Source organism: Rhipicephalus microplus, chromosome X, assembly GCF_043290135.1.
Source record: "Rhipicephalus microplus isolate Deutch F79 chromosome X, USDA_Rmic, whole genome shotgun sequence".
Lineage (NCBI taxonomy): Eukaryota > Metazoa > Arthropoda > Arachnida > Ixodida > Ixodidae > Rhipicephalus > Rhipicephalus microplus.
The window spans coordinates 21,439,747-21,461,490 of NC_134710.1; the positions used below are offsets into that span (position 1 = coordinate 21,439,747).

Here is a 21,744-nt window from a genome sequence, read left to right on the forward strand (position 1 = left end):
TGGCAACCGTTGTAACATTTGTGAGCCGGCCGAACTTTGGAGCAATCCTGCGCATTTTCAGCTGTTCGAAAGTTCGGCAATGCCGAATCATGTCGGACACCGAGCTCAGGTGCTCTTTTCCGATGAGAAAATTATATACATCTTCGGCTATGCCTTTCAGCAAATGGCCTATTTGTCGTCTGCTGACATCTAATCATTGACCACCTTGCAGAGCTTCAGCACATCCTCTATATACGTGGTACATGTCTCTCCTGGAAGCTGCGCGCGTTGAGACAATGTCTGCTCTGCCCATTTCCTTTTGACGCTCGAGTCACCGAAACACGCTTTCAGCTCTGCAAAAAAAACGTCCCACGTCGTCAGTGTGTCCTCGTGGTTTTCGTACCACACCAGCGCAGTATCCATAAGGCAAAAGACCGCATTGCTGAGCTGAGCGGCGGCATCCCAGCCGTTGGACTTGCTGACTCGCTTGTACTGGACGAGCCACGCGTCGACATCCTCTCCCGATTTTCCTCCAAAGGTTGGCGGGACTCGGTAGTAGGGCACGGAACCCATTGGAGTTGGCCTTGAAGCGTTAGATGGCTGATCTTGGGCCATTACGATCGGCACAGGCGGGAGTCCGGCAAGGCGGCAGCTGTGGCGTAGTCCAGGTAGTGAAGCTCCCGTCGTTGGGCTTGTCTTACCCAGCACACTTCCACCAATCTGTTACGCACAAGGAGGACCGGGACGTATACGGTTGAAGGGGGCCGTTTATTTTGCTCGCGAAGAGAAGCGCCGGAGCGGCCAACAGGTTGATGATCGCAGTGTCGTCGTCTTCTTTCTTCCTCCAGCTTGGGGCAGCCAGCATGTTCACCCATCTTCGTTTTCTTCCAAGGCATGCGTAACATACACTATGGTTTCGAGCTCAAAACAAGCAGGTTATTTGACCCACCCTTCTTCCCCTAGTCCCCGCAACCGCAGTTCTATATTCTGTCAGTGCGAGCCCCGCCAATTAAAAGTGAGACACCATCCTCTTTGTTCTCTGAAGAAACCTATTTTGTCATCTTCTTGTGATGGCCTTCGATCTTTGAACGTGTTACGTCTTTGTGGAAAAATCTCACTGCAGACTTTATTGGCGTTGAGCGCAGTTCCGTCTATACTACATGGCGTACTTTTGACCAGTCCAAGAACAAACAAGCCTCTGCCCTACTACCCTTCATCTGTTCAATCCATTTTCTACATCTATTTTCTACATTTTCTACAACCCTATTTTCTACATCTTCCACCCCAACCATTTCACTAACCTTTCCTTAATATTCTCCGTGGGCAGCCTTATTCTTTCACAAATCCTCCCCACAACTAATAACACTCAGCTACAGTTTTCAACTTATTTGCACAAATGTAGACAAGTCCTAAAATAATGTGTCGCAAAAATCTCGACTTTAGTTAACGACTATCAATCTTGAGCGTTACTTCCTTATCGGAATATGGAAGTCTGCATGATAAGAGGCCTTCTTAGATGTCTTAGTTTCAATGTTACTTCAAATATGTACACTGCTGTAACTGGCACACGTTTAACGATGACATTATGCCCTTTCACAATAGAATCTCCTCCCACAGCCACAGGGACAACACTGTTGACAATGTTAGCTTGAATCACCTTCAATCGGGACACCCTGTATTTTGGAAATACATTGAGCCGAAATCGCGCGCTTGCATCACAATTACTGCGCACTGATTTAACATGTGTGTGTCGCCTTAGTGACTAGAACCATTCGCATAGCTCAGCGAGAGTGCCATAGAGGCCACCATCACGACGGCATCGATGCATGACACTCGAATTGAGGTAGGCATAATGCTGATACGGGGGCAGTCATTCAGGCCAGATGCCATCTTCTGAAGTTGTCGCGTTGTCGAAGGAAGAGCGTCTTTGCCTTCAACTCCCTCTTCAAGTTGGACATTGAAGGGAACTCTTCTGCTCTGTTCGAAGAGGTGTCAAACGCAACTGGGGTTCTCGCCGTACCTGTTTCGCGAATTACTTCGGACCTTTTATTAGTTGCGATTTTCTCCGCACTTCCGTTTTTCTTGCGTGGCCTCATACTTTTTACAGAAAGCTCAACCGTTTCTTTCTTCAAGAAAAGGGCACCTCTGCCCCGACGCTTCACTGATGTCCTTGGTATGGCAGGGCAACTTCATCGCAATCATTTTGGAAATCGATGGCTTGAATTCTCTTATATGGATGTCTTGCTTCGGGAATGTTTTTCCTGAAATACCACTGGTACCGAGCTCCGAAACCTATTGGGGCGACAAAGGCGAATTCTTCTGCTCATAGACATCTGTTCGCAGTACGCAGATATGACTGCTCGAATACTGTCCACCGTGATCTTCGACGGACGACAGTTCCTAGATATTCCACTTCATTTTCGGGTTAATGATGGTTAACGCTCTATCAACCTACACCCAATGGCTTTCACTGTGATTTGGCATTACTTTTCTAAATCGATCCGATCCAATCAGATGACTTACTTCGCGGGTTGGCAGCTGACGCTTGGGAACAAACTGCATCTGCCAATATTTTACCGTCTGCAATGATCACTTCGTTAAATTTACTCGTCTTTGAAGGTTCAGTGATATGGCCGCAGATAGAAGCAATGACGAGAGCTTCTATCTGCACTAATTATAGCAGACGAAAATTAAAGCAATTACCTTTTTATTCAGTGGAAACAGCCAGTCGAGTCGAATGGGCGAATTAAAGCTCTTCCTACAAATAGTCTATAGAACTTTGGAGTTTTGTGAAGGTGGCTACTCGTGATCACCACGGTGCGACATGAAATCAGCTGACGAAGCAGAAAGAGACGCACCAGACAGCGCATCTACCATTCACTTCGAAGACACCCTCAATGAAAAGTCAATTATTTGAAGCTGTAAGACAATTGTTTTAATTTCTTTATTTATTCCCATAAATATTGTTTCTACAAATCTCAAGGTGCCTTCTGTCAAAGTAAATGGAACACCGCAGGTATACCATTCAGATGCCTCCTTTCTGTAAAGTTAAAATAATATTGCACACATTTCCTAAAACACTTTGCATATGAGACCCAGGCCTTGGCCCCACCCAAGCCCGAAGTTCTTGGGCCTGAGCCCGGCCCGGGCGATACCTCTCAATGCCTTACCCAACCAGGCCCAGTACGTGGGCCTGGGCTGGCCCGGCTTTTCAGGCCGGCCCGGACCCATGCAGTACTCTAATGCCAACGACAGAAGGTGCCCAAGTTACACTCGAATTCATGCAATGACAAGCACAAATATCTGAAAACACCACTTTCCCGGCACTCACGGCAGTCGATGCATCGCGTTCACCAAAGTTGTCAGCGCACACTGCCCGTATACAAACTGCACCCGAAACCCTCTTTTGTCTTCGTAAATGTGTCTACATGGGGTCTACATATGCACGCATTTCTCACTCATGGCGCGATTGATGAAAATAGGGTTATCTTGGCACAATGGACCGACAGCTCATGGGCCTCCGTGATTCTATCAATTTACCACAGATATCTAATCAGCTCACATATACGACCACCACTCTTCAGAAGAATTTCAGCCATGGATGTTATGTGCCAAGCGAAGATTATTACATTGAATGAATTAAAATCCTTTACAGGTTGACGTCATTCATCCGTTCATTTGAATGCGAAGTCAGCTCGCATAATGATGAAGAAATCATACGAAACGCCGTCACACTGTTTTTAGACATTAATTAAACATTGCAGCTAGTTGAAGGAGCTGTCCACTCTTCGCGGAGGAATAAGCAATATCTGCAGTCAGAATATCCGCAGTTAACGTTGTTACCTGCTTTATTTCATAAAAATGGTCGGCAACCAGGGGCCCACGACGCAGTATTATGCGGCCCCCGCCGGCACGGAATCAAAAACCCATTGCCTCCCCTTGACACTTCCTATCTCAAGGCCGATTTCACATTTTTGACCTGAAATGGGGTTCGCACTTGTAACCTAAATTGCAAACTTGTTGCATGTGAGCCGAAAAAAAGCACAATTTGTTTGGCGATTTTGTAAAGTGTAGCCAATACGGCTACTTTTTTCCTGTATAAGCCCCCTCCCGGTTCGTCATCCGGCCCCCGCATTGTCGGCTTCACGCAAAGTGGCCTGTCACCTGAAAAGGTTGCCGAATCCTGCCTTTAACCAACAAAATGTTCTTTAACACCACTAAAACTTGACCCACAGTCATTGTTAGGATATCCACCAAATTTTATGAGTGGAACAACTTTTTTCTCCGGAATCACATTGTTTTCGAGGTATTCTGACAGTGTGGATGGTGTAACTACTTTTAAAAAACTTTGGCTCCAGTGCATTAATGACAAGCATTTTAGTACGCATATATTGCGTGACTAATTTCAAAAACATATCAGAAACTTTTGAGCTGCATTACTACTCTGAAAATAAAGATTACAATAACAGGTGGAATGAGTGACAGTGACTGAGGAGATGTGATAAATACGGAAAAGCAACTTGATGCGCTAATATTCACAAATAACTGGTGTACTCTCAAAGCTACAACAGCAAAAAAAGTGATGCCTCAAATACAAAGAAATCAGAGTGGGCACCTCGCTATTAAGAGCAAATATCGTCCAACCTTGTCCGTTCGGAGAGATGAATATGACGAAAAATAACGAAGAGACAGTTACTATGAAATCCATCACTTGTTCCTGCGGCACAACCAAAAAAGCTGAATATCGACGCGAGCCTTGTGAGTACAGGGATCGACGGGTCCCGCACGTGACAGGTTGTTCTCGCGTGATCCATATATTCAGTTGGCCAACAGTTGTCGTAATTTCCCGCAACATTTCGGAGAGGAGGATGAGGGAGCCGCCGGAAGCGGCTTCCAAGAAGAGGGCAGGTGGGCGCAGGTGGAGGGGCGCCCTTCTCTCCCGTCCTGACGTCAGCGCGAGAGCCGGAGCGGCCAGACGGACGTCTCACGCTGGCACTTTGCTACTTGCGATCGGGCACGACAGAACAACGGCGTCTTGTGGTGCCCGGACGGTATATAAACGGCCGGCCCATGGCCACCACCGAACCCTGTTGTACCCGGCGGCGGCCGACCACCGGCCACGACGCAGCATGCCGTGCTTGCCACATCTGAGTCTGGTCGGCCCACCGTTCCTGCGTGCGGTCATCGGTAAGGATGGACTCTGCACGCGTCGCCGGCGGAGTTCGCTCGACCGAAGGCGCCGGGAGCCTAGCTCCACCGAGCTCCGCCACCGCGCACCTCTGTGTCCACGTGCGCGCCGTGATCCGCGCGCGTCGCGTGATTCGTGTGAATGGCCGCCCATCACAACTGTAAGTGAGCCGCGCGCCTCCTTTTTTATCCTGCATCGCTGAGATACGCAGAGCATCATCGCTCACTATCATCTCCCTTGTGGCGTTGAGAGTGGGTCACCAGTGTGAATAGGTTGCGGCCACCGACCCGGGCTTCGTAGCTGTGTGTTTCAGCATCGTCGAGCTGCATGTCAGACGCAGCGCGTTCGTGCAGCACCACCTCAGTAAGCAATGCTGTGTGATTTACTTCTTCACTTACCCTGTCGTTTATCGTGCGAGGCGACCCGTGGACTTACATGCTGCCTTTTTTTATGGTTTTGCCGCGTGATCTTTCATATTTTTAAATATTGATGCGCAGCTCTACGTCAATCATTCATACTGAGCTGAAAAAGTGACCTTTTTTATTGTTCAATAGGCTCGCGTCGTCATTCATGGGGAGGCAGTGCTCTGCGTGCCGAACATTGAGCCCATCCAACACGTCTTTGGCGTAAAACTTGTTTGTGATCGGTCGTATGCACGGTGATGTTATATCACACTCATTTATTTGTCAATCGCTTACAGTTGTGGATGGTCTTTGCATTCTTGAAACTTTCTCACGCCGCCAGTGTAACGAGTTGTGCAGCACTACAATAGACAAAGAGGTGGGCTTCCCGCATAGCTCTAGTGCTATGCGCTTTAGACAACCTCACAAAATCTTCGCTTGACTTTGACATTGAATGGATCGTTTAACAATGCGTCAGAATCGGTTCTGCGTTACGCTGCACATAGCTGTTCAGCCGCGTCACTTCCTTTCAACAATCTGCACACGTGAACGGAAGTTGTATTGTTATGAAAGTTGTTTACGGAGTGTCCGCGCCAAGACTTACTGTTGCAGCTCCTTTATTTTCTTGCAACAAGGTTTGGTTGTTTTGCGACGTCAAGGTCATACTACACTTGCGAAAACTTCTCAATGAAATTTCGCACAAGCTGCCACTTCTCAAGCGAATGCTTGGTTCTTTCTTTCTGTCTTCTTTTTTTTTCGCCAGGACGTTGCACGTCGGACAAAATAGAGGATGCGGACGTGAGCACATCTGTTTGTTGTTTTCACGTCTGTGGCGAAATACTTACGTCACAATCTTGAAGTTGATATGAGAAAGCGACCTTCCTCTATCCTTGACGCTCCGCTCCGAGAAACTGTTGTGGAAACCAATGTCGTCTGCATGATGATGTTTGTCATGTGAAACCGGAAAACATGCGGTTAAATTTCGCTGACAGTTAGCTTTAGCAAAGTAGTAACAGGAGAAAAAAAAGCATCATATACATTCTTTCTTCATTTCTTTCTTTTTTGATTGTTTCTTTCTTTTCTTCTTTCTTTTTTGTTTTCCTTTAAACAAAGCAATATTTTTGACAACAGTGCATGTACAGCACTTACTGAATCACTATTCCGCATGTGCAAGTGAAGTAGCTTTTAGCTTTGAACATAAGTGATGAGCTTCCGAAAAAAGACACGCTGATAGGCCATAAGCATGCCTCATGTTTGGCCTAACGACAGCTTCGCCGCGGTGGTCTAGTGGCTAAGGTACTTGGCTGCTGACCCGCAGGTCGCGGGGTCAAATACCAGCAGCGACAGCTGCATTTTTCAATGAGGGAAAAATGCTGTAGGCCCGTGTGCTCAGATTTGAGTGCACGTTGAAGAACCCCAGGTGGTCTAAATATCCGGAGCCCTCCAATACGGCGTTTCTTATGATTATATGGTAGTTTCCGGGAAGTTAAATTCCACAAATTAATCAATTATTGGCGGAAGGGTGAATCTGCTAAATATTTTTGTGCACTAAACTCGCGTTTAGGGCCAGAAGGGGTGTTTTCGACTACTGCGTTTGTTCACAACCTACTGGCACTGGCTAATTTTAGTTGTACCTTTCTATAACAGAATATTTAGTTGAACTTAATCACGTAGTTGAGTTCTTGCTCTCAGATATACATTAAAAAAGTATGAGTTGGTCTTGTGGAAATTTATTATTCCACCACGTTATGTTTGTAACGCGTGTTGCCCATGCGGTATGCACAGTCGCAACAAAGCGACTATTCACTCTGTGCAGGCTTCTTTGAAAGTCAGATAGCCAGCCGTGCGGCTCTCTTTGATTGGGATCAAGTTGTTACAATCTCTGTCTATTTTCATTTCCATCAAAACAATTACTTTTAATGTGGTGAGCAGTCGATCCTTTTTCCTCACACGCGGATCTAAAATCGCCGGGGGTCTCTCTATCCGGCGTGCGTCGTCTATTCTGGACGCGCGCCTACTTGCGTATTCTCCACACGACGCTTGTGCAGTTTACCCCGCGGCAAACCCTTCGGCCTTAACGTTGCGCTGACATCAATCGGAAAATACAGTTGACCGAAATAAGTTGGCTCACGGCAATGAGTGCCGCACTAATGACTGATGACCTTGGCTTCGCTTTCCTTAATATATATAATATATATATATATATATATATATATATATATATATATATATATATATATATATATATATATATATATATATATATATATATATATATATAAGGGAAAGAAGTATATACCTAAGGGCTCGTTTTTCTGTGTTTTTGACACAATATTTTTGTGATCTAACAGACAACAATGCCAAGGAATGTATAGGGGCAGTTATTAGACCCAATTGTAATGTAAATATGAAGAAAGAAAAGTGGGTGAAAAGAAAGATAACTTGCCATGAGCAGAAATATATATATATATATAAATATATATATATGTGTGTGTGTGTGTGTGTGTGTGTGTGTGTGTGTGTGTGTGTGTGTGTGTGTGTGTGTGTGTGTGTGTGTGTGTGTGTGTGTGTGTGTGTGTGTGTGTGTGTGTGTGTGTGTGTGTGTGTGTGTGTGTGTGTGTGTGTGTGTGTGTGTGTGTGTGTGTGTGTGTGTGTGTGTGTGTGTGTGTGGTTTTCCTGTCTGCGCCGAGAGTAGCTTTCCTGTTCAGTGAGCGTCCGAGTGACTGCAAAAAGCCTATAATTGCGTTCAACATCGTGTTTAAGCGCTTAGGATCCAGAGATCTCAACAAGCTTGGTTTATAAACGGAGTTCGCCTATTTTTTACGCACCTTATTTCATTCACGGAACTTTATCTTTTACTGGCCGCAACGAAGGTGCAGTTCAAGAAAGCTGACGTTCTAACTGTGAAGTGGAAAAATTGGAGGAGTAGATTACCTTAAAGAGTAGGCCGCGACAGCGTAATCGGTCCTAGTGCAGACTGCCTTCTGAAGTGCTCGCCTGTTTCGGTGAATGCATCAACCGTGCCCTAGGAAAACGAACGACTTGGCGCGTTACATTGGCCACTCCGAAGTACCATTGAATGCCTATTACAAGCATAGTTGTAAAGTGCCCACTCTGCCATACTTACTTGTTTTGCTAATCGGATTTGCCACTTCGCGTACGTTACGTAGGGGCAACACGCGAACTTACGCAGCTGCTCATTTTGTTCATGGTTTTGCTGCTGATGAAGATGATTAAATATGTGTGAGCACTTAGGAACGGAGGGGCCTTTAAAACACCCACTCGTAACTCCATTTACATCGTTTGTCACCTGGCCTGATTCGCCGCTGTATCTGTTGTTTCTGCCGCTGTATTTTTGACGGAAGCGAAAATGCTGTTGGCCCGTGTGCTCAGATTTTGGTGCACGTTAAAGAACTCCCAAATGGTCGAAATTTCCGGAGCCCTCCACTACCGCGTCTCTCATAATCATATGGTGATTTTGGGACGTTAAACCCCGCATGTCAATGAAGTCAATCAATTACGCTTTTACCACGCAATGCATTAAGGAGACTCCTTCCACTACGTGCAATTAATATAATCTTTTTTTCAAGGCAGTTTGAACAATTTTGTGGCTCTGTGCGAGAACAACTGCTTGCCATACAGCCTGACTCGTTGCATTGTTAGATCCTCTCTAGAACCCAGAAATTTGTAATATTTACTTTATTTGCATATTTGTCGATTTTTTGGTCACGGACAAGATGACGATTTTTCGCTCACAACCAACGACGCCGACACCAACGCCAGAATTTTGGCGAAATGAGTTATTTAACGCTATCACGTTAAAATTCGGGGCTGAAGAGTCGGTGAGAGACGCATAGGTCGAATGAGCTTACGGGCGCACTGCATGTTCGGAATCATTCAGTCGCGTCAAGCGTGGCTGCAGGAGAGACGTTTCTATACACGTGTCCGGCCTTCCCGGCACAGCGAGTTGCCCAGTGGCGCAACATCGTGAGAACGCGCTGTGAATAAGTTAGGACGCAAATAAAAAACCCACTCTCGCCTCATCAGCCGCATTAAATGTTCAGTTAACGTAATATCTGTAGACGCATGTCATTTGTTTACTCGTCCGGGAAAATGAGAAGCCGTTGCGTAGCATCTCGTTCGCACAAATAACGCGGGAGTCATCATGGAGGTGCCTGTTAAGTGATCACTAGCTCTGCGGTCGAAGCATGATTATTCGAAACACAATCTTATATTACTTCGGCGGAAGCCTTCTTTTCAAAAAAGGATGATCACCACGAAGGCGAAGGTGGTGATGAAGGCACTGACAGCAGAGAAACAAAAACAATGATACGTCTCCATGTATGCCGTAAAGCGCGCAATTACAAAGAAAGAGTGCCACAGATTAAGAAAGGAAGGAATAAGTGTACGAGGTAAACTATATTGAAAACACTATAGGCCGAGGGACAGAATAGCCTTAACGTAAGCTTGATCCTTTAGCGTTGGAAGATCTACAGTCTTCGCGCGTTCATATATTTTGTTCATTTATAAATGCTGTATGTTGAATGTTTCATTTTTTCTCGATCACGGCATGCGTCAGCAAAAGCGGATAATTCATATCTTACCAACAGATGCTTTACTGTTTAAGCGCCGTGCTGGCGACGAGAGCTCGGAGCACATGAATTTGATGCGTGCTCGCAACTTTTTTGGAGCCACTCACAGGCCAACTTTTGCAGTGGAGGATGGCGGCCCGTGTTATCGTTACTCAAACGATTGCATTAATGTCTACGTACACGATATGTATCACGCCTTTGTCCAACAGCGCATACGTTTCAGAGAGGAAGCTTAAGCGCTACGTCGGGTCTTTGTTTCCTGTAGAAATCATTAATTTTTCCAGCATTCAAAACATTAAATATGTGATTTCGTCATATATCGCCTTGTTAGTAATGTTGCCGGATATTTTGCAAAACGTATTCTATGTGCTAAAGTATTTTTGAATGGTTTTACAATATCCTGGTTTCAGACAGTGTTATCCAACGACGCTTGGCCAGAACTATTCAGAAAGTGCGTTGGGTTAGTGGTGCATGATAAAGGTGGGTAGCAATCTAGATATATTTAAACTTAACTGTAAATGCTTCAATAGACTGAAGCTCTTGTTTCCGTAAGAGGGCTTAAACTTACATAAAAAGAGGCTTAGTCCCTCACACACACAAACGCACTAGTGCGTGCGCGCGTGCGTTGACAGAAACTCGCTTGTGATGATCGTCACATCTCGTGAAATGGACGCTCCTGACGCACAGCCCAGAAGAGCGGCCCCGTCATGTTTACTGGCCACGAGAGGCGCACAAAGGGGCCATCGTCGTCGCTTGGGTCCACGTGCTCCATTCAGTTGCGCAGCGCTCCAGTCGCGTGAGACATGACGAAGTGGGCGCGCACACGTATTTCGTCACACATTGTCGGGTCATCCTTTCTAACAGCGTCGTCGACAAATAGTGTCATGAGGCGCTGGACAGCTCACAAGCTGCCAATTTATCTTACGCCCCATGCAGACTGAACAAGTGTCAACTAAGTAGGTACACCTGCATATAAGCTACTTAGCTCTTTATTAACTCGGTATACATAGAGCCATTATTGCTCTCCATCAATGGCTTCACTAACAAAATTTAATCCACATTTTTTTGCACAAAAAAACATTTATTGCAACGCAGCCCTTTTCGAAATATTGCTACAGATAGAAACGTTCTTCGCAAGAAAAATGTTCTGCAAAGGTAGTGAACGACTTGGAACAGACAACTGGTTCTCCACTTTAGGTGTACGTGCTAACCAGTAAAGTAAGTCTAGTGGAAATTATTCAAGTAGTAGGTCACATATCGTTTTCACGAGTTCTACGGTCGCAAAAACGCTCGCGTACTGAAATGTATACGTGATAGGTAAAGAATTCTAGTTAATGAAAACTAGTCCGGGGTCTTCCACCAAGGCGCGTCTCAAAACCATAATGCAGTTTTAGCGCACGTAATTAAACTGTTCACTAATATTTAAAACATTCCCTAAATGCAACATTCACTTTGTTCGCCTCGACGTATTTGTTTAGGCATGAGCTTTTTTCACTTTTATGTTTGGTTCTTGCTTCGCTTGTACAATGAACAAACAAATTTCTTGCAACGCAATTTCTTCATTTGCCTCTGCGAGAAACAGTGCAAATCTGCATTTCCACTTTAATTAGAACGATAAAAATAATTTATTTTATTTTTATGGTATTACACTGTCAGCCGCACTTGGGCTGTAACACGGGTGGAGAAAAAGCAGATATACCTACAGAAAAATTAGACACTCCCTATACAAAGTGCTAAAACATATACTAGTGAAGACACTTCACAAGAAACAGTCATAGTGCTTTACTCTAGAGCACAGAAAATAAGCACAAAGAAAAACTATACATCTTGAAACACTACGCCACTTAGTTTTTTTTTAAGCAAGAAGATACACATTCAGATAAAACAATCAAATTTGGCAGCTTATACCACTCACTGAGCGCCCGCGGGAAGAAACTGAACTTAAAACAATCGTTGTGTCATCTGGGAGGGGGAATGTACATGTTATGCCTATGCCTTGATGCTTCCCCTGTTTGTATATTTATATACATTGATTTGTCAATTTTTCGCTTGTTTCTAAGTATCAAAAACAATAATTTAAGCATTTCGTACTCTGTCCTTTGTTCTAGTGGTTGAAGGTGTGCTTCCTTTCGAAGCTTTGTTAGGGATTGGCTGGCACTTGTAAAATATCAATCTTCGCGCCAACCTTTGTATTCCTAGCTTAGTACAATTACTTTTTGTATACGGATCCCATGCCGCCTTTGAATACTCCATAATTGGCCTCACAAGAGTCTTGTAAGTTAAACATTTGATTTCTAGGCTGGCATGGTACAGACTTCTTCAAAGCCTCCACAACGCTTTGTTGGCGTTACCACAGGCGGATTCGATGTGCACGTTCCACCGTAGATCCGAGCTTATGAACAATTCCAAGTATTTGAGGTGTTCGACACTGCTAAGCTCAAGATCGTTTATGAAGTATATTCTCTTTAGAATGCATTTTTACAGCGAAAGCTGTAATGAAATCAAAACTTGGGTCACGCGCGGAGCCGTACTTGTCCACCGCCGCCGCCGCCTGTGACTTAACCACTGTCGCACGAAATAGAAAAGAAAACCTAGCACCAAGGACACAGTGGGGCTCGAACGCGGGTCCATTGCTTGCCAGCCCAGTATTCTACCAACGAGCCACGCCGGTGCTTGGGACTTGTTCGGAAACTTGCCCTACGCAGGCTTAATGTCGGGAAGGGAATCGCAGTAATATGAGTCATAAAGCGTTTTAGTACAGCATTTGATATCTGGGCTAGCATGGTACAGATTTCTTCAAAGTCTCCTGTTAACCTTGCACAGACAGTGTCAATGTGCAGGTTACACCGTAGATCGGAGGTTATTAATAAACCCAAGTATTTGTGGTGTTAAGATTTCTAAACTCAAGGTCGTCTATAAAGTACGTCTTCTTTAGATTTCATTTTTTTTTCGTTACATTTATGGCTACTAATTTTGAGGCGTTTAGATCTATCTGCAAAATCCTGCCCCAGTTCTGTACTTTTGGAGGTTTAGATTTAATTCTGATTGATCTGAAGGAGATTTGACTGCTTAATACATTACACTGTCGCCTACAAAAAACCAAATGGGAACCGTATTATCTTTGCGTAAATAACTAATACAAATAAAAAACAATAGTGGGCCCAATACGCAACTTTGTGGAAACCCCAGAAGTTACATTAACAAGGACAGATTTTTTCACTGGAAGTTGAACGTAATGTTTGCGATTGGAGAAATAGAATAAAAACCATTGCGTTCATTCTGTGTTTCTAAGATATCGTTAATTTTTAACAACACTTTTGCGTGCGACACATTGTCCAAGGCTTTCGCAAAATCTAAAAATATGTCATCCTGACCTTGCGAGTTCAGAGTTCATTTCAGAAGAGAAATCATGAACAAGTTCAATGAGCTGTGGAATCATATATATATATATATATATATATATATATATATATATATATATATATATATATATATATATATATATATATATATATATATATATATATATATATATATATATATATATATATATATTGAATTAACTTAGCACATAAGAAAAGGATCGTATTTACTAACGTTTCGGCCGTGGCACGGCCTTCGTCAGAGTAAGTCAGAGTAAGTTCGTCAGAGTGACTTACTCTGACGAAGGCCGTGCCACGGCCGGAACGTTAGTAAATACGATCCTTTTCTTATGTGCTATCTTCAAGTTAATTCAATATAGAAAATACCCGGACCTGTCGTGCCTTCCCTTCAAGTGTATATATATATATATATATATATATATATATATATATATATATAGGCCTTTTTGGAATGCATATTCCTGTGGTTGTAATTGGCTGTGAACATCTAGATATGCTCTCATATGCTAATAGATGCTTAGAAACAATATGCTAGAGAAACTTGAAACATGTACTTGTGAGTGAGCTGGAGCGGAAGTATGAGCAGTCATTAGTATTACCACTTTTATGTATTGGTTTAGCCTTGGCGACCTTCCAAGCAGTGAGAAAGCAACAACTAAATATTGACGACTGGGAAATAACTGTCAAGTTATAAATGAAAATAGAAAATCATTTGGCATTCAATTGCGTCCTTCTAATTTGGTATTCCATTGCGTCCATTGTGTCGATGTTAAGGGGCAGGTTCAACACTCCTTGTTCGCTAATTCATTAATTTTTCTATGACAGGTGTGTCAGGAGACACGTAAAAGACGGCACTTTTCCATCATCGTGGGGAAATACTGACGAAAAACAGACATCAAATTTTCCGGTGCGTGTTTGTAGGTTTTCTTCATTTTCATGAAGGAGGGTTAGCTTATTTGAATTCACGTATCTTCAAGCCGTTTGTGGTGCTCCGAACAAGAACTACTTTTGCATAGCGTGAAAAAAAGAAAAAAACTTATCTTTAGAATTTTCACCTAATCTTCTCAATTCCTGGGTCATCATTTGAATTGTTGTCTTCCCTTCAGGGCAAGGTTTCTTTGAGTGAGCTTTCCGTTTACGTTTCTGTTGCCTTTCAGTACGAATCTTTTCACGCATATTGCCAGGATATTTTTAGCTTTTGTTTTTTTTTCGTGTTCGAACAAACATTTGAATGCATTCATAAACCACTTGCGAGAAATAATCGTGTAGAACATCTATACTTGATTTTGAACTTTGAGAACAAAGCCATCGAAAGAGTTCCAAGTTTTTCTGAAGCAGAAGTCATCAGCAGCCTCAAAATTTATAACTGTAATATTGCAGTCGCCATGCAACTTGGTGAGTGCCATATCTAAGCTGCCCCGCCGCGGTGGTGTAGTGGCTAAGGTACTCTGACCCAAGGTCGCGGGATCGAATCCCGGCTGCGGTGGCTGCATTTCCGATAGATGCGGAAATGTTGTAGGCCCGTGTGCTCAGATTTGAGTGCACGTTAAAGAGCCCCAGGTGGTCGAAATTTCCGGAGCCCTCCCCTATGGCGTCTCTCATAATCATTTGGTGATTTTGGGACGTTAAACCCCACATATCAATGTATCAACCATATCTAAGCAAAACATAACCATCTTATGAGCTGATATACCATCGACTTCATCACAAGTTTCATAACTCTTCTAGGGGTGATGGCAGAGACATTTTTCTGGTTGGGGCACCCCCTAGATCCGGAATTGGGACCGGGCAGGCCGATGTGGTCGAATGTAATTTTGGGCTCTGCATGCCATGGCAAAAAAAAAAAATCGTGGTGGGGGAGGGGTCTGGTGTGCTACCCCTAGCTACGCCACTCATTTCTTGGCAGTTTTACAATCTGGTGACCGCAGCAAATACATGTACGTTGTTCCTTGTCGGTCGGGCGTGGACGGCTGTCCTAACGGAACCACGAGGCCGGACGCTCAATGGAGCGGGCAAGGTCTGGGCCGATCGCGGTGTTTCCTCACAGCAACAAGTGGAAACCGTTCAGCCGAGAGAGCGCGTGCTCCCCGACCGCGCAGCAAGAGTGCTCCAATTCCTGCGGGGCTGTTTACCAACACGCCGCTCGCGAGAGGAGCTGCAGCCGCCGCCGCTGCAGCTGGCGCGCTGACGTCCAGCTCGCTCCGACGCGAGGGTAGACGGTAGCGTGCGTCGCAGACGACGGGGAAATCCCTGGCGCTTGCATCACCGGCTAGCGCGCGGACATCCCCTCCGGTCGCCTTGACTCCGCAAGGGAAAACAAACAAAAAAGGAGGCCTCCCTCGCGTTTGGCTTTCGCGCATCTCGTTGAGCGGATGGTTCGCGCCCTCTCCCCTGCATCGCTTCGGGGAACGGATTTTCCTCTCGTCCGTTGCTTTCCTCGCGGCCCCGCGGCTACGCCTGGCAGTCCGGAAGCCGCGGCAGCGCGCAAGCACCATTCGTATTCAGCGATAGGCTCCACGCGGTTCGCTCCAGCGTCAGCGTTGGCGTCGCACTCGCTGACCCCACCGGGAGCGGCGGTTTGTCCCGATGTTAGCCCTAAGGCGCCTTTATGACAGAATTTCTTTCCTCGCCATCACGTTAGTCTGGAGTGCAAAACACGCAGTGGCGCCGCGCATGCTTGGCCCAGAAGCTCGGCTGGTCACTGCGTGCGCACCGATGAGCGTCGGCTGCGTCGCACTCTCCTCCCGTCAACCGTCACCGGGTCTGTGAACCCAGCGACGACCGGATGCTGGCAAGGGCCCGCCTCGGTCCTCCGCCTTTCCGCCCACGGTGTGTGGCCCCCTCGATGACGACAGGTGTCGAGGCGCCTTCCTCCGGCGCCGACCCGCTTTGTCGCCAGCCAAATTCTTATGTCGATAGCAGGGCAGGCTTGACGAGTGAGATCTCGAATTTAACGGTGCCCTAAGGGAGGTCATCCGAAACAAATGCGTGCTGTGAGCGAACTGAACAAGTTACTCACGTAATGTAGTCGATAATTTACCCGCTATCGGATTTTTCATGAGCCCAAATTGCAGCCATTGCAATTCACTAACTACGAGGCATGTGATAACTGCCTGACTACATTAAAGGAATAAGTTGCAGTTCGGGCGTAAACTCCTGCGCTGAAAAATATAGCGTACATAAAAGGCGCAAACTTTAGAACAATTAATAGTAATGAAGCCTATGCGCTTCTAGTCTGCATCAATAAAGATGGAATACTCACAAACATGTAAGACTAAATGTCTTCTGTGAAAGGAACACGACAATAAGAACCACGCGTTAAAGAAGATGAAACGGACGGAACTCGTTTGTTTGCTTTGGAACGGCTGCACTTAAAGGGACACTAAAGAAAGCCAATAGCTTCAATTAGATGGACGAACTGCACTGAGAACTCCAATGCCATATGTTTCACTATCATAAGTTCATTATTAGCAGATTTAATATTGGTTGAAGCTTCATTTTTAAATTTCACGCTGAAATCCCTCCGCATGACGTTAGAAATTTCAAAATGCATTTTTGGTATTTTGTGACATTGATTCAACAAAGTTTTTGAAAACTTCGTGTGATATGTCTATGGCACCCACAGATGACAATGTGCTTCACTTGTATCGATTGATACCAACGTAGGAGTCGACGGATGCCTTCACTATTTATTACGTCGCGGTGTCTGATGCGAGAACCTGAAGGTGCCGTCTCCACCTTCATTTCCTTTTCACGTGATTGCTTGCTTATCAAGGGTCGTTTCGGGGCTAAGAGTGGTGTTTTTGGGATTGTCAATTAGTAGTTTACTAATTCCAAAAAATCGTTTTGCTCTTTTAGTGTGTTTTCAGTCGGCCATTTCTACCCTTTACAAAGTATCGGCGTTAGTGGTACGTGTCAAAATATGGAAAGCGGAATGACAATGTCAGCACCCAAGGAACGGGCAGTTTGTGTGTGCTTTGGGCCTAGTGAGGCGCAGCACATACGTACCAATGAGTTTTGTAAGAAGCAGTAAGCAAAACCGGTGATAAATACATTGTAGAGTCAAAAGTTCTTGCCTCAAGCGCTGCTTTTCCATGAAATAGGTTCCTCTTTCCTTGCGAATGTCTGTTAACCCTTTGTCAATTCTGTATGCGGCCTTTGTCACTTTGTATACTTAATCGATCTATTGCTTTCTTTTCTTCGGTCTCCCTTCATTGTTCTCTTGTGTGCGACTGGTGTCTCCGTTGCAGATGGCTGAAGCAATGGCGCACTTTTGCAGACGCATTGCATGCGAGCGGCAACCTCGACAAACACAGGACGTAGCAGACTGCTACACGGCCAATAGGCGCGTCTATTTTTGCTCCCACTGAAGGCGTTCCTGCAGTAAAGACTGGAATATCTGTACGCTTAAAGAACGTGATGACCCCCATCTGTTGCGAAAAGTGTTTTCAACGAGCAGTAACTAAAGAAGGATTAACGATGCCCTAATCCTGTCAGACTCAGTCATGCTCGTGATAAACAGGTTTTAAGCCCAGCATGTACTGCTTTCGCTTACACGCAGACGCTGCCAGAGTGTCGCGGTGCTGCCGTGCAGGTTTGCGTTAAGCGAAATCCTGCAGCATAGAACGAAGTCTGGGTGCTCAGTTAGCTGAGACAACAGAAATCGCTCCTATCCGGCAAATGTTCAGTAGATGAGGCTATTTTGTTCAACGTAGTGTCTACCTCGTTACGCCTACTGATAGGTTGAAGTGACAAGTCTTTTTTGGGGGTCTCATCACTTGCCCCATGTGCGCTCTCTGAAGCGCACGTCGTCCGTGCAAGAAATGCCGAACAGCCTGGGTATTCGCATGTGCCACTCGCTACAGAGTAATCACCGGTCCACTGTGCTCATTGATTTAAAGTACCTGCAGGCATTTAGCAGGAATGCGCAAGGACCCCGTGGCCACTTTTACCCTGGACGATGTCGTCTGACACGTGCTGCAGATGTCTCGTCGCCGTTAGCTGTAGTCAGCGAAATTCAGCTTGCTTGAAATTGAGCCCCGAGAAAAGCAGCAATCGCAGAACTTAAAGTTCAGGCAGTGTCGAAAAAAATCCCAGTATATCCACGGAGTAAATGATGATGAGTGGGGCAAAGCATCTGCACGTCTATCCGTGCTTGTGGTTTTCCGTCCGTCCATGCGTCCATTCGTGTGTTGGTCCGTGCGTCCGTCCGTACGTCCATTCACCCATCTGTTTGTCTATCGGTCTGTTTGTGCGTCTGTCCGTCTGTCCATATATATTTCTGTCTGTCTCTTTGTTCGTCCGTCTGTCTGTTTCTCTGTCCGTCCGTCCATGCTTGCGTCCATCCATCCATCCATCCATCCATCCATCTGTTTGTCTGTCTATCCGTACATGCGCCCCATCGCGTTCGAGAATGCAGACGGCGCGCGGGTAACACCGACGATACGCGAGCCAAAAAAAGCCGAGCGCAAGCGTCTTTAACGCGCCCACCGCTCTGCTTCGTCCATGCCCCACGAACGATCCGCCACGTACAGCGACTATCAAGGAGACTGAGGGAGGCACTCCTTCCTCGCGCACCCAGGCACAGCTCGCGCAGCAGCAAATCGAAGAGTAGCAGTTCAGCGCCATCTAGAATACCTCACTCAGCGGCAGTTTACATGTACCTCTATGAGCCAGCCGCGCTCGCTTCGCTGCCGCTTCTCTAGCTCGCCTTTCGGGGTCCGCTGCTTGGAATGCAGGTTGCCTCATGGCGTCATTTGTGCGCACCATCTCGGGATCCGGAAGGCACCGCACAAGCCTTGCTGCCGTTTCTCCCACTCGCACCGTGGGATCCTGGCCATAGTGTCTCCTAAAATTAACTAGAGGGCACTCTGGTGCTGCAATCGTTCAGCGACCATGGGAATGATGGGTAGTACACAGATTTGCCTGGTCTTCGTACTTGCGGGTGGCGAATCGTACTTGCGACTTCGTTTATTGCTGTGTTTCGGTTTTGTTTTGAAAGAAAGATTGAACCCTTTTGAACTTCGTGAGCTGATTTGGAAAGTAAGTCTAAAAAAGTAAAATGGTGAAGCGCAACCACTGAACATTTGCTAATACTTGTTTCGTAAGAAAACAGCTCCAAGCCACACGAACACACATGGAGCCAAAACCAGGCCAGAAGTGCGAATATTAGACAAATGTGTGTACTACCCATCATTCCCATGCTCGCTGAAGCGTCGTGCGTTGCAGCTATCATAGACACTAGCGCTTAGTTCCCTCTAGTAAGTATTCTAGGAAACTCTATGATCCTGGCGACGAGCACGAACCACCGCGGCCCCTCGCGCTGCTGCTTCGTTTCATCCATGCCCCACCAACGATTCGACACGTACGGCGGTGATCCAGAGACTGAGAGAGGCGCTCCTTCCCCGAGCACTCGGGCAAAACGCGCGTACCAGCCAATAGGAGAGTAGGGGCACTTCGGAGAGTAGCGGCAGAGTCACGCAATCTAGTAAATGAGACGAGACATGGTCATCTATTATACTGTTTGGGAGATACTGCCGGGTACGCGTGACGTGTTACAAGGTTAGACTAAGAGGAGCTTCGCCGCTAAGAGGTGTCATAGCTACGCTACTAATAACAAGTATTCTGAAAAAAGGCGTATTGAAACATAATTGTAATGATGAAAGGTTGAAGATAATACTCTCCTAAAGCCCTGTTTGGACGAAGTATATCTGAAGACGTGCTTCAGCAGGACCGCACAGGCAAGTCGAAAACGAGGCCCGGCTCGGTGAGCACCGGCTCGCCCTATCAATAATCGCGCATGGAGCGCCATGTGCGACTAGAAAACGAGCGAAAAATCTGCTGCCAAACTCGTTCTTTCAATAACCACACGAGGGTACCCGCATATAATGAGCACTTCAGTTCCAGATGCGGAGTTCTTTCTCTTCTGACGTAATCTTTTTTTGGAGTACACACTTAAGTGTTGCGTGAATACGTATTACAGCAAAAGCTGTTTTAGGGCCTTTCCAGACAAACGTGCGGCATTGCCAAAAGATTATTTTAGTGCCTTCCCGATAATGGCGCTCGCCACATTACTGCACGAGTAAAATATGATATGCGGAAGAGAGGGGCCGGTACAGCACTTGAAATTTCCCCTCCCGGAAATTCATGCTTTGACAGTAAGTGCCACCGCCAACGCTTTAGTTGCGGGATGAGAAAGTTCGAGACTGGCGTTCTGCTCTACCCGTCTTTCACTTCATTCAAAGACGACAGCCACACTCCGTCGTGGAACGGAAGAAAACAATGCGGCCAGTCGTGGAGGCTCGCGTCGCTGAAGCGACACGTGACTTGTATGTTTGAAGCGCTACTTGCTGCCGCCAGCACTGCTGCTTTTCGCGTAGTTTCCCGCACACTTTGAGCGCCCTTTCGCATCTACGCTTCGGAAGCTACAAAGACGAGGAGCACACTTTCAGCATAGTTGATCCCGGGAAGATAACAATGCCTGCTTCCAGCGCAATAAATAAGTTTGCAGACGAAAGAGTTCATCTTTTTTGAATAACATGCCCATCAATGAGCACAACTGGCATACTTCCTATATTAAAGGCAAACGAAAAATTCCAACATAAAGAACAGCCTGACTTTTGATGATTAGATTGTTCACGGGGTTTAACGTCTTGATAAGCAATACAAGATAGGACAGGTGACCTAGTAGAAGTCTCTGGCTTAAGCTAGACTAGACAGAGAAGAAAGTACAAGATGTTTACATGCTATTTTTAGGACCGTAGGGAAAATCTCAAGGTAAGCCTAAAGAGCTTGTATAGAATGCATCGAAATGGCGAGCATATATACATACGGCGTGTCACCAGAAGTTGTTCGGTCGTATACACCAACCAACCACGAAGTTAATTGTTATGTCTACGTACTGCATCTTTTTTTTTTCAGCTCAATATATGTGCATTGCTTCTTGCGACTCTTTCGCTCATATTATTGGTTATTTTGATTATCGTGTGATCCGCTGCGGTGAAATTACTGCCAGAAATACAGGCCAATTGTCCAAAAGGTGGACGATGTTGGCGCAATAAAGCATACGAAATATACGTCGCCGCATTATAATTCTTCTTCGGCGGTACCATTCTAGCGGCATAAATAAAGCATTCGCTCTTCCCGACCTGACGTAAAGAGGAGTTTATGGCATCGACTGCAGCTGTTGGGAAAACCTTGCT

At 45.7% G+C, this 21,744-nt stretch overlaps 1 protein-coding gene across 1 annotated transcript in view; it reads left to right on the forward strand.

Moving 5' to 3' along the window:
* Positions 1-4,999: 4,999 nt before the first annotated feature.
* Positions 5,000-21,744, forward strand: part of LOC142777474 (uncharacterized) — a 45,138-nt gene continuing 28,393 nt past the window's right edge. Inside the window, exon 1 of the mRNA XM_075881941.1 lies at positions 5,000-5,166. Coding sequence (XP_075738056.1) covers positions 5,109-5,166 — 58 coding nt within the window. The 5' untranslated portion in view covers positions 5,000-5,108. The remainder of the gene's footprint in view (positions 5,167-21,744) is intronic.